Source organism: Lissotriton vulgaris, chromosome 5, assembly GCF_964263255.1.
Source record: "Lissotriton vulgaris chromosome 5, aLisVul1.2, whole genome shotgun sequence".
Lineage (NCBI taxonomy): Eukaryota > Metazoa > Chordata > Amphibia > Caudata > Salamandridae > Lissotriton > Lissotriton vulgaris.
The window spans coordinates 1,039,092,649-1,039,105,716 of record NC_141693.1 but is presented as its reverse complement, the minus strand read 5'-3'; the positions used below and the strand labels follow the sequence as shown (position 1 = coordinate 1,039,105,716).

Sequence of the window (13,068 nt, the reverse complement as noted above, 5' to 3'; positions counted from 1 at the left end):
CCGGACCCTAAGTCTCCGGCGGAGCAGCGCTTACACTCTTTAGACATCAAACGATGCCTTAAATTTTATATTGCTAGAACTGCCTCCTTCCGCAAGTCCGACCAGCTGTTCCTTGCCTACGGACGGCTGCGTAAGGGACATCAAAGCCAACAATTGCTCGGTGGCTTTCCTCAGCCATTGCTTTCTGCCACCAACAAGCTGGTAAACCATTGCAGTCTTCAGTGAGGGCTCATTCTACGAGAGCGATGTCTTCATCCACTGCCTTGTTTGCTGGTGTGCCTCTTCATCAGATTTGCCGTGCAGCGACATGGTCCAGCAGGCACACTTTCACCAAGCATTACTGTTTGGATGCCATCAATGAAGCGGATACCGCAGTGGGACAGGCAGTGCTTCGCCATCTTTTTCAATAAGGTGAGCCTCTGTTCCCTCCTCCTTGATGTTTTACTGTGATTGCTATGATGTGTAACATGACTGTATTATTTCTGGTACTGTCTTGGTTTCCCTCCATGTATTTACCTAGCAATCTCAGTTCTCGGAGGTTACTGCTTTCTATTCTATTCATGATTCAGAAAAGGGGGTGGTGATGAGTCCCTTTCTCACTGCACCATCAGGATTCAGGCAAGCCGGGCAGAAGACGGCTGAAATGCCAGAAACCGGTCCCCGGTAGCTTGTCTCCTTTCTGGTGAAGAATTGGCTTGGTAGTTTAGTCTGCCCTGTTCCCATGATGCACTGGGCCAGGGACAGACTGATTTGCATATAGCCAGGTTCTGAGCTGGGATGGTGCAGTAAGATAAATAACGGTGATGGATCAAGCCCTGATCTTTGAATTAAGCAGACCACTCTTACCCAGTCCAGACACTCTGTTCATCACCACCCCCTTTTCTGAATCGTTTTTGGCCACTATAGGTGTGGCAGGGTATACTCAGACATGAGTCCCTTTCTCACTGCACCATCAGGATTCAGGCAAGCCGGGCCGAAGACGGCTGAAATCCAGGAAACCGGTCCCCGGTAGCTTGTCTCCTTTCTGGTGAAGAATTCCTCTTTTAAACGTCTTTGGTTGCTGCAGTTCTAGTTCACTGCTTGCCATTTATAGTTTTAAGAGATGCAAAGAAATAGATGGAAACCCTCATTTCCAAAACAAGATCATGAACCCATCTAATAGTATGTATCATGAACATCTGGAGAATTTTCATATAGATTTTGGATCGTCATGGAAGGGCACACACATGTGCTCCACGTTGCCGGTTGCACTGCACTTCCATCAGAATGTGAGATTTAAATTCACTAAGTATTAATTTGATACTACATGTTCAGGCTTGCCTTTGCTATTTTATTTTATTTCCTGGCGCATTTAACTTTTTTTTTTAACTTCTTTTTAGCTCTTTCCTGATTGTTAGCTTCCACATGAAGCCAGCCCAGTAGTAAGCAAAAGGGGGGTGGGCGAAGGACGGGAGCTGACACTGACAGAAAAATTGTGAACTAGTGTACAGAAAGATGGATGTGCAATTTGTGTCATCTGACAACAGGATGATTTGTTACCAGCTTTCCGTAGATGAGCGTTTACAAAGCTTTTTTTGTATTTTCTAAGAGAACATAATTATTCTAACATTATGACCCTCTGTAGAAGTGAACTATTTCATTAAGTAAGATTGACACTCCTCATTTTTACAAAATCCAGATGTTGACATGGATTGGAAATGCTGTAGTGCTGAGAAGTGTTATCACCTGCATAAGAATCAAGTATTTTTAGTCGATAGAGCGACAGATTAATATTCTGACAATAAAACTGCTTGGCACGAAACATGTTGTTTCATAACATAAGTCTTACCAGATGAAGGGTTGGGGAAGAACAATCTCATTTTTTTCGAACACCAATTTAAATTCTTATTTTAAATCTAACCGGTGTAGATGATGAAGACTTATCCCAGTTCAAAACTGCAGATATGGACTTCTTGCTCTCCAGCTCGGTGGAAGTCTCCTCTGACTCTTTGTTATAAATCTACTTATTCTGATGCAGACTATTTTCCAGAGAATGTTAAAAATACTTATTTTAGCAAATTCACAAGAAGGATAAGCGGATTAAGCTCAAATTTGAAAGAAACATTTATAACTAAGGATGAGAGTAAAATTGGGTGATATGGTTGCAGTGATTGGGCTGGCCCAACTGAACACTTTTATAGCCTGCTGTCACAGTTTAATCTCTACGCACGGTAAACATTATGGCAAAAAAGGTTCTGTCAAGATTATCTAGTTCAAACATCATTAAGGAGAAGGGTTACCCTGCCCATTTGGGAAGAGGCAGAGAACGAACCTGGGTCTCTAAGAAAGAAGTTGTATTGCTTGGAAAAAAGGAAGGAGCTCAGTCGAATCAGACCCGCGTGATGGAAAGGGAAGGCATCGCCCCCAAAAAGTAAGGAAATTGTCTGTGAAGCTTAGGCAGGCGAAATCGAAAATTAGATATGCCTCAAAGAGGAGTCGCTCTTCTCAGCTCTAGAACAGGGAGAAAGGGTAACCATCTGCCTAGAGGTTAGGAGGAAGAGCTCACCTAGATATTGTGTTTTAATCTTCCAACTGCATCAAAAAGGAAGTCAAACTTGCACCCCTTAAACCACTTTAGACTCCTAATCATATTTCAAAATGGTTACATCATTAAGAGATAGGTCAGCTTAACACATGTATTGTGGGGGTTAGTATGGTGAAAGGACAAAGGACCTGATCAAACTGCCAATATAAACATTGTGCCAGGCCAAAACCACCCTCCTTTTTAACACCATCATGAACTCAGCCATCACCCAGCAGCAATTGATTGTTTAATGCATATGTCACTCTTAGGTAGACCCTAAACATCCTAGAAGGCAAGAAGTGTTGTATTTAAAAAGGTGGATATATATTTTTACGTTTTACGTGCCCTGGTAGTGAAAAACTTCCAAATCCATTGTTCACTATTTCAAAGCCAACCTCTCCCATAGGATAACATTGGATTACCTAATTATATTTAATAAGTGGTTTATTTTGTTTTGGAGCAGGTAGGAATGCTTTGTTTGGTGTCTGCATAATTGTAATTTGAAATCCTCTTCAACGGTAAATTCATATTTTAGGTCACAACTCTTAAAATGGCAGTTTTAGAAAGGTTTTATATCAAAGGGGGTATGGCCCTAAATGGCAACTAGAAAGGGCCTACTATTAGAAAAACAAAGAGAATCTAGTCATCACATTCATGTTATGCTATTATCATATGGAAACCCAAGAAACAATCATTTGGTTTGGAGTATTTATCTACTCAATTATTCATAATTGTTTAATTGAGCATAGTTATTCACATATGTTCAGAACAGGGGAGACCTCACAATTCAAACAGTGAATGTTCATTAACACAATTGACAAAAAACAGTTGATGAGAAAACATTACAATGCACATGACCATACATAAACCTTAAAACCAGTCATGGTTTCAAAAAATAAAGAAACCTTAAGACCCTTAATGTGGCGCTGTATGTAAGAAAATGCACCATCTTTTCACTTTCTTTAGTAAACGTTTGGAGTGACATTTGGCACCGCACACACGCGTGGTCTGTTTCCTGGCGCACATAGCCATAGTTGCAGCGCACAGAGACCCTCCACTACCGCACACAGAGGAAAAAAATTAGAGGGAACATTGGCTGTGAGGCTTACAGGCTTTGTACACGTTACTCAATTGATGCCTCAATCTCCAGGGGATGTGTCAAATTCGAGACTAACTTTGTCAGCAGACATCACAGGAATCTGGAATCTAAATGGGCTTGGTATTTTGTAAAAGGTTTTCATCAGCTCATAGTTTTCTTGGTGAAAAGTGCCATTAAAAAGGTGTCAAAATAAATTTGCAGGCAAATAAAGACTTTCTGTCCACATAAAGAAGCACACTAGCATTCAGTTGTTTGTGCGATTTGGTGATAAATACCTCAGAAAAGGAGGCCGTTTTTTCATGATCAGTATGATTCTGAACATGAAAAATGGAGTCCCAGTTTTAGATTCCGTGAATAAATCAAGAAATAGTAATAGCCTGGCTTAGAAATTGTGTCTTAAGTCTCTTGTGAGTTTGGGCACTAAACACGCCATACGTGCATTTTGTCATTCATTCTCTTTCCCATTCACACTAAAATACACATACAAACTTAAAAAGCATATGTAAACTAAGTTTAAAGAATGCATTTTGAGAAAAAAAGGCAGCAACCTAAATATGACAGGCATGTGCTTACAAAGAAAACATTAGTAAAAATTGAACATATAAGGGGGCAGTCCTCTTGATGTGGTGTTGTACGTAACCTATCAATTGTTAGTTCCAGCATGTTAGTCTGACACGTTTCGAAGCAATGTGTGCACCATCTTTCAATGGTTAAACCAAGCAGTATGCAGTTTAATTAATGCTGCTTTTTTGATATCTTTATGGTCAATGTTTTTTTTCATTGAAGATGTTTTTGGTTTACCAACATCTGTTTTTCAACAGGTGGAACGGCTTGATAGCAATTGATGAACTGACCAACACAATATTATTTTTGTATTCTGTTCTTTTTAATTATATATAACCTTGAATTAAAAGATAAAAAAAATAAAGAAATATTGTTTTCCCCACATCTTAGGTGGGATATGTATGCTTTTTCCCCTTTCCTTTGATGTTTTGGACAATTTCTGTGCCAAAGAACTCAACTTTTTTGCTGTGGAGTCTTAAGTGTTGTCAAGCTTGTTAGACTAGTAGGGAACATTAACGAGTGAAAAGTAGGATAGCGTCAAGCAATCAACGCAATTCAGGAGATGTATTAAAGAAGATTTGGCAATCTTGCTTGGTGCATTTATAAGAGATGACTTGGAAGAAAGTAGCGTAAGGCGAGCAGCCGATTAAAAATGCCCTATTGAATGCACAGAAAATGAACTACCAAAGCGTACTCTTGTTGTGAACAGTAGTAGTGTTAAGGATGCCGAGAGTACTTTTAGCTGTTTTGTAACCATAACCGACTTTCTCCCACCTCCAGACGTGCTCATCTCCCCTTTATTATCTGGCTTTTCAATCCTTTCCAGATGCTGACCTCAGTATTGACCAGACTGCATGGGGCGACAGTGGAGTTTATTACTGCTCTGTGGTTTCAGCTCAGGATCTTTCGGGAAATAATGAAGGTTATGCTGAACTGATTGTACTAGGTAAGATGTACATGTCATTTTTATACGGTGAGTGGATAAAAAGCTTGCAAAAATCTTATCTTTTGTCCTATTTGTGATAGAGTTGCACTCTGCACAGTGGTTGATACATTTGTGGCGTAACAGAATTTGGGCCCCTCTTTCACATGGTGTAATTTGGCCTCCTGGCTAACTGTTTGTTGCAGATGTTCATAAATCTAGATGTTAACTTGGGCATCATGCTTGATCTAGACCTTTTCGAGAGATCAGTGCGGACAATTAAACCTAATCGCCATGCTGCTTAAATATTAAGCTCTGTAACTTGTCACAGGTAAAGGAAACTTAAAGAGTAAGGTTGCCATGGTCTAATAGTGGAATTGCAGAACTGCTACTTTGACCAACCCCAGTGCATGACTTCTTGCTTCGTCTTGCTCACTCCAGTGCCTAGACCTTGCTGATGGCTCTACATTGTTCCTCATCTTTTCCTTTGCAGAAGAGGAGACCGGCATAGTAGCCAGCATCTGCAAGTGCGCTAGTACCATCTATAAGTCCACCTAAGCCATCCATTGAGTAGTCTATAGGGGCTAAGTACATGAGAGATGTGTGTGGTTATGGTTGGCCCTCAGTGATGTTTAATTTGATAATTTGCTTCCCTTTCTTTTTGGTTTATCTAGTTTTCAGTTATGGGCCGGTACCGAGTTTGTGATTTTGTAGACCTGGCTGTCTGTATAACCAGTGTTTTCCTTTTGATTGCTTCCCATGACAGGACTGTAGAGCATTTGTCATGGGTACCTTTAGAACGTGCATGGCTGTTCGTTTGTCCTTTTTTGCTCCTTGGTGGACTCTAGTGAACGTCAACCAGTGCGGTCTATAGTTGATTGCATCCTTGTGGATTACATCAGTCTCGCTCCTGAGTAGACTCTACAGAGTATTGACCATAGCTGCTTGTTCCTTGTGCATGCACAGTGGTTGCTCCTCCATGTACTCAACAAAACATTTAGCTGCCTGTAACTATTGTAAGTGTAACTCCTTTGCACCTCATTTGACTCCATAGAACAGATTTCCAGTGAATTCACATAGGTTGGTCCACAGTGGACCTCTGTCGTTCCTAGGTATATTCTGTAGGGCATTTGCTGTGGATGTCTAAATTATGCATGCCTGTCTGTGATTCCTTTGCTTCTCTCTGGTGGACTCCACAACGCATAAGTCCTGGATACATGTAATCAATGTATTTCTGTGGGTTGTTAGTTTGCCACTTGAAAAAGTAGAACGTTACCTCACTAGAAAACCATATGCATCTTTTTTCTCATTCATTCTTTCCACTCCACAACATATGTGCAGCTACACAATTGAAGGAATGCAAGAATTCTCATCACACATGACAAAAAACACCTATGTAGTCCATAGTCAATACCCACACCCTTCCAGTCGAGAAATAAGACAATAAGTTAATATTAAGCTCATGTTTCTTGATCTTCTTAGTGCAACTAAATATGTAAGTGCAAGTACCAATGTCAGTACAAGTGCACCACTTTTGGTTAATTATGTATGATTCCACACTTCCCACTCAGGACTCACTGCAAATCAGTACTCTACCAGTTAAGCCCTCCTCTATGCTTAAACATGCAACCCATATGCTAATACTCTTCTTTGGGGACTGAAGCTTTTTATAAATGCAACTACAATAAAACAGAGCAAGATATAATACAATGGGTTCCAGTGTCCAGTTGTATAATAGACTATTTATCTTTCTCACGAAAAGTGTACTTCACAAGCAGTTCTGAAATTGCTAGCTGCCCTTCTCAGGCATTAAATCTTTCATAATGTATGAATCAAGCAGTCAAGAAGATCTTTATTTCGGCAGTGTGCCATAAAAGAAGCAAATATATAAAAACAGTGCAAAATAGATGACAATCAAAGTTCATAATGTAAACAACAATTGCTGCAAAATTTTTCCACCCAAACAATTGGTCGGATTTCATAAGTATTAACCACAGTTAAAATTGTTATAACAATAAATAGATTTCATATACCACTTTAAGAACATGTAAAAAAACCAATATGCCACGGGCTGAAAATGCAGGCTTAGGTTCATGCAATTAATAGCCTGTGTTTAAGCCACATAGCAGCCAAATATTTTGAGACTGCAAATACAATCGGACCGTTTTAGTTTTTAGTATTCGGAATGCCTGCATTCATTGTCGAAAGCCTAAGTTTTTACATAAGGGAACAAGCCAATAGTTCCTAGCCTTATAGTATCCTGAACAAAAAAACAGTACGTGTAGTTCAGTTTCGGTTTCATATTTACATGCTGGGCAATTTTTCAGGGCAGAGGGTGACCACCTGCTGGTGAGCGCTCGCAGTGGTAATCCACCATGCCTCCACTGGACATATAGTTTTTTTGCTGGAAGAGGGTAGATGTCATCAAAAAATTGCTCAAATAGTTAAATATCTTTGACCAAGAAGAAAGAGGCTGTTGTAGAGGCAATTTGTGGATTGCATTTTACATCAAGTCTGTCGGCACGGAATATGTTCGTGAGCTGGGTGCGCAAGAGTTTTGTACAGCCCCTGGATCAGACCATAGGTCGGAGATTTCTAACCTTTATAAATTCTTTCCTTATGTATGCAAGCCAGGGAAAATTCCCCGAGCCTGTATGGGTCATGATCTCCTTACGTTATTCTCTATATTGCGACAACTCTGGGGTAATCCAGAGCCTGCGCCAAAATCTCAGGGGTTTTAGTGCTAGCTCTTCATTAATCGGTCTAATGCCCAGATCAAGCCTTAAAGGAACAAGTGGGGTACTAGACGGTAATGCTACTAACCCTCATAGGAATTTATTTTCAGTCGCTGTGATTTCTGGACTAACTGAGTAACCCCAGAGTTCACCCCAATACATAATGGCACCCCTAGCTTGTGCCTTGTAGACCTCCATAGGGAGTCCCAGAGGTTTAATTGTGGATTTGTTGGATAGTTTAAGAATGCCGCCCGAAAGTTGGGCCAGGTTTAACTGTGACTTAATCTGCTGGGGGCCCCATGTAAGATTTTCATTAATTGTGACCCCGAGATAGTCAAACGTGGTTACCCTTTCCAAAACTGTGGCCCCTAGACTAGGGTTTGGCCGAGTAGTTCTGAGAGGGTTGAAGATCATGAATTTAGTTTTTAAAGAATTGATCTCCAAACCTTGAATAGTATAGAATTCCTGAAAACCATCCAATATTCTCTGTACCCCCATGGGGGTTTTAGACAGCAAAAGGGTATCATCGGCAAACGTAATTGCCGGGACCCTATTGCCTGCCAACTTTGGGGCATCATTATGAGAAACTCCATTAAGGTGCTTGATGATATAGAGGCAGAACAGGGTTGGTGCAAGCACACAACCCTGCCTTACCCCCCTGTCAACAGGGAATCTGGATGAGTGTTCCGTTTTCCACATCTTACTTTGCCAAAATTGGCCTTATGAAGCCTCATCAAAATAGACAAAAGGTCCATTGGAATACCCAGATGGTGAAGGACTGCCCAGAGTTTACCCCTGGTAACAAGGTCAAAGGCGAAGCGGAGGTCGACGAATACCATATAGAGGCTGCCACCCTCTGCTCTCACTGTTTTCCAAGAAAGAAGTTTTAGACGAAAGATTTGGTCCACAGTGGAGGTATTCTTCCTAAACCCGCCTGGTAGGGGCTAAGGATTGCAGACTCCTCTATCCAATTCTGCAACCGGTCCAGAATCAGTCTAGCAAAAATCTTCTGAAGGACATCAATGAGGCTGATTATCTGTAGTTGGATGGGAGCAGAGGAGAGCCCTTTTTAAATATGGGCACTATCTCTGCGCCCAGCCAAGTACGAGGAACCGTCCTGCTTCTCAACCGCGAGCGGTTTTGAAGGTGCAGGGGGAGGAGCGCGTTGGTGGTAAGTGCGGGGACTCCTGGGCAATGGAGTCCCGCTGTCTCCCTCGCTCCCGTCCGGTCTCTGGTATCCCAAACAGCCGCTGCGAGCGGCTCCAAATTATTTCTTAAATTGCTAGCCGGCCTATTTTTGACTCCTGCATACGAGTCCCTCTGGGTGACGTCACAGCCAGGAATTGTACAGTGAGGACATTTCTTAGAGGCGATTCTAAGTAGAGATTGGAACTCCAATCAGCACCGAGCTCTTATTTTAGTATAAAAGATCAGGTCACTGATAATAGCAACTTTTTTTTTTTTTTACAGAAATAGGGGTCAGAGATAAGGGTTTCTGGATAAGATTTGCGTAGTCCGTTTCAGGGTTTTAGTAGAATTTTTGGAGAGATTTGTCGGGTAGTTAATTACGTGGCTATTCGTACCAAGCTTCTCTGGTCTCATCGCGAGTAATAGTATAGGTGTATAGGCGTACGAGATTGGTGGGTGTAGACCTTATTGAGGGGGTCTTGCAAGACATGGCGGGTTAAGTAGGGTGCTGTCACGTTTCAAGTTAGTGATATTCATATGGTCTCCTTCTGAGTGCGAGACATATTTTTCTAGACAATCAGGGCCATACCAGTGATCCTACAGATCTTGTACCAATGGGGTAGGGGTGAGTCCTGTAGAGCTCGTGAGAGCAAGTATAGGTGATGATTTGAGTGTAGGGGAAGGGTAGTAAGATTACCATGAGTGGCAGGTGACAGCATGGGGCAGGCAGATCCTCAGTACTAGCCAGATAGGGCCAGAGGCTGTACATAGTAATTAGGGAGTGGACAATTTAAGTGGTGTGATTTTCATAGAGTGGAGGGGTTAAGCACACAGCCAGGTTGTCATCCATTTTGAGTAGCAGGGTGTTGGAACTGGAGTGCGTGAGTTGGAAGAGGGAAGGCCGCGAGTAAAAAAGAGGTCCAGCGCGGCCTTCAGAAAAAACTAGTGCGCATCATACTGCATGGACATCTGCTATCACAATATTTGCAGGCCAATATCATTCCAGTTGGCCTTCAAATCCGCATTGAACCTGCAATCTTTATAGATGTACCCAAGTTTCGCGAAGGCTTCAGCTTTGTTGCCAACAATTGCTCCTGGCACTGGATGGTGCTGGGAGTAGAGACTGGGGCAGAGCAGGTGCAAGTACTATCTAGAGAAATTACTACCTTGAGAGCAGAAATACTTGTAGATTCTGCTCGAACTAATGCCAAGGACGCCCTACAACAACTTGACTCAACCCTCAAAGATTTTGAGTTCACCACACAAACACGCAAACTTGAGAAACTAGCACGTGACATCCGTGCATACGACAAGAATACATACCCATAGGTCTCTGAGGAATATTACAAACCAGACACCCAAGGTCGTTATACGAATAGGGGAATAGGCAACTATCGGTCGAAGGAACTACACAACCTTCTCCGATTCATCCTAAAGCTCTGAAGGAGAAAGTGCACAGGCGGGCCCTAGCACGGGATACGGGAATCTAGAATACGGTCCCCAAGATTACGGCCCCCCACAGTACGGCCTTCCACAACAAGGTCCCCCTCCTTTTTTAGGATCAGGTGGATGGAGACCCCCGCGGGGCCACGGCAATCTTTGGCCACGAGGCCAACAACGCGGACAGCAATCACCCAACGTGAATTGGGATACTGGACGGGGCAGGGGCCCCAAGCAAGTCCGTTTCCAGCCGGAACAACACTGGGAAATCTCCACACGGAAGAAGGTTTATCGGTGGTGAGTCCAGTAGCCAACCCAGTGATTAACATCTCCTCCTATCAATTGAAGGATGAAGAACTACGCATCCTGAGCAGAGGGTTATCTTTTGTCCCGACTGCATTTCCCAACAAATTTTCAATTAAGTCTGAGCTGCACAAATTTCTTCAAAAAATACGACTTCGATATTTCTTCAGGAACTCGATCTCCCAACCGAAGAACTCATACACTGGCTTGAGACCTCCTTCCACCTTAGTGCCTCCTAGACAAGCCATGTCTAGTAGGATCCTGGCAAATGAAAGCATAGTATTGAGAGACATTTGAAAGCTCCTAGATACCCCGAGATTTACTAAATACAACATTAGTAAGACCGAGAACACAGCCATTAACTCACTCCGGGACAACAAGAATGTGATCATCAAGCCCGCCGACAAAGGCGGAGCAATATTCCTGCAGGACCGGATGAGCTATCAACAGGAGATTTTACTCCAGCTGAATGATGGTGTGAGCTACAAAAAACTTAATTCGAACCCCACCAAAGAGCTAGCCCAGGACATTTTATCGGCGACACAGGATGGTGAGGAACAAGGCTTTCTGAGTGAACATGAGTACCAATTTTTGAATCCGAAATACCCACGTCTACCAACGATATATACACTCCCAAAGATACACAAAGACCTTAACAACCCCCCAGGACGCCCTATTGTGTCCGGATGCAGATCCATTTTTGAGCCTTTATGCAGGTACATAGACTTTTTTCTAAAACCGATTGCCGAAAGTACACCAACTTATCTCCGTGACACTATGCAAACCATAAACCTGGTAGACGGCCAGCCTTTTGATACCACCAAACAGTTATTGGCTACATGCGTTATTGTCTCGCTTTATACCAGCATCCCTCAACAATCTGCATTGGATGTCATGGAACAAGTCCTTAACCAAAGACCGGCCCCATGCGCGATACCTACGAAGTTCATCATTACCCTCCTACGAATCGCTACGATGCGGAACTTTTTTGTCTTTCAATGAACCTTTTACCTGCAGACGAAAGCAGTGGCGATGGGTGCTACTTTTGCCCCAGATTTGGCCATAATATATATGGTTTATTTCGAACGCACCCATGTGCTCAGCTCTGTTAATCCCTTTGTAACTCAGTTGAATCTTTGGAGCCGTTACATAGATGATATTCTCATCATCTGGACGGAAACTGATGTGGAACTAAAACTTTCATACATGGCCTAATCAATGCAGTTCTGATATCCAATTTACTATACAATCTGACCCACATAAAATGGCCTTTCTTGATATCACCATTTATGCTGAGAATGCCTGCTTAAACACCACACTGTATCGGAAGTCAGCTTACCGAAATTCACTCTAACAGTACACCAGTCACCACCCCGTGGGCTCAGAGACAATCTCCTCTTCGGGCAGTTTCTCAGGACCAGGAGGAACTGCTCCAACAAAGACAACTTTATGAAGGAATCGGAGGACCTCATCAACCGCCTGATTGATCGTGGTTACCCGAGGAGACTAGTCAAAAGGGCTCGGAAACTAGCATGGTTCAATCCCGTGAGACCCTCCTACAACCCAAGGCACGTGATGACATTACCAACCTGAGAATGATCTGTGTATCGACTTTCTCCACCTGTAGCAATGCTATTAAAAAAGTTGTTAATAAACATTGGAATTTGGTATCTGAAGACCTAGACCAACCAGCCCCTCCCATGCATTCATTCAAGAAATCCAAAAGTGTCCGTGACCATGTAGTTCGATACTATCTGGACATTCTGGACCAGCCATCAATACAATCCATGTGGGACCTTCAACCGATCCAGGGGCATCATCGTTTTGGAAGCTGCAAAGCATGTGGAATGACTATGCAAACTAAGGACCTAGAGTACAAACATCTTAGGGTTAAACTCAAGCCATTTACCAACTGCAATACTGAACAAGTAATTTACTAGATCCTCTGTCCATGCGATCTGGTATATATCGGCCAAACCCAACAAAAAGTCAAGGCCAGAATATTACAGCACTGCAGTAGGATCCGCTGTGAAGTTCCTGGCGCACCCCTTGTGGAACACTTCAAGGCTAAGGGCCATCTAATTCACTACGCTGGCTTTTTCTTGAAAAAGCTACCCTGGGGCCCCGGGGTGGTGATTTTTGGACTATACTTAACGTTAGGGAGTCCAAGTGGATGTCCTTTTTTGACTCGGTTGAGAATGGCCTTAACGAACTTGACAGCAGCCAAGCCCAACTAGCCATGCTGTGATTCCGT

General features: G+C 42.7%; 1 protein-coding gene across 2 annotated transcripts in view; it reads left to right on the top strand.

The window, feature by feature from the left end:
• Positions 1-13,068, top strand: part of LOC147711957 (lipolysis-stimulated lipoprotein receptor-like) — a 264,280-nt gene that overhangs the window by 68,807 nt on the left and 182,405 nt on the right. For both annotated transcript variants that reach the window (XM_086922671.1, XM_086922670.1), the window contains exon 3: positions 5,053-5,172. In XM_086922671.1, the coding sequence (XP_086778797.1) occupies positions 5,053-5,172 (120 nt within the window). The remainder of the gene's footprint in view (positions 1-5,052; positions 5,173-13,068) is intronic.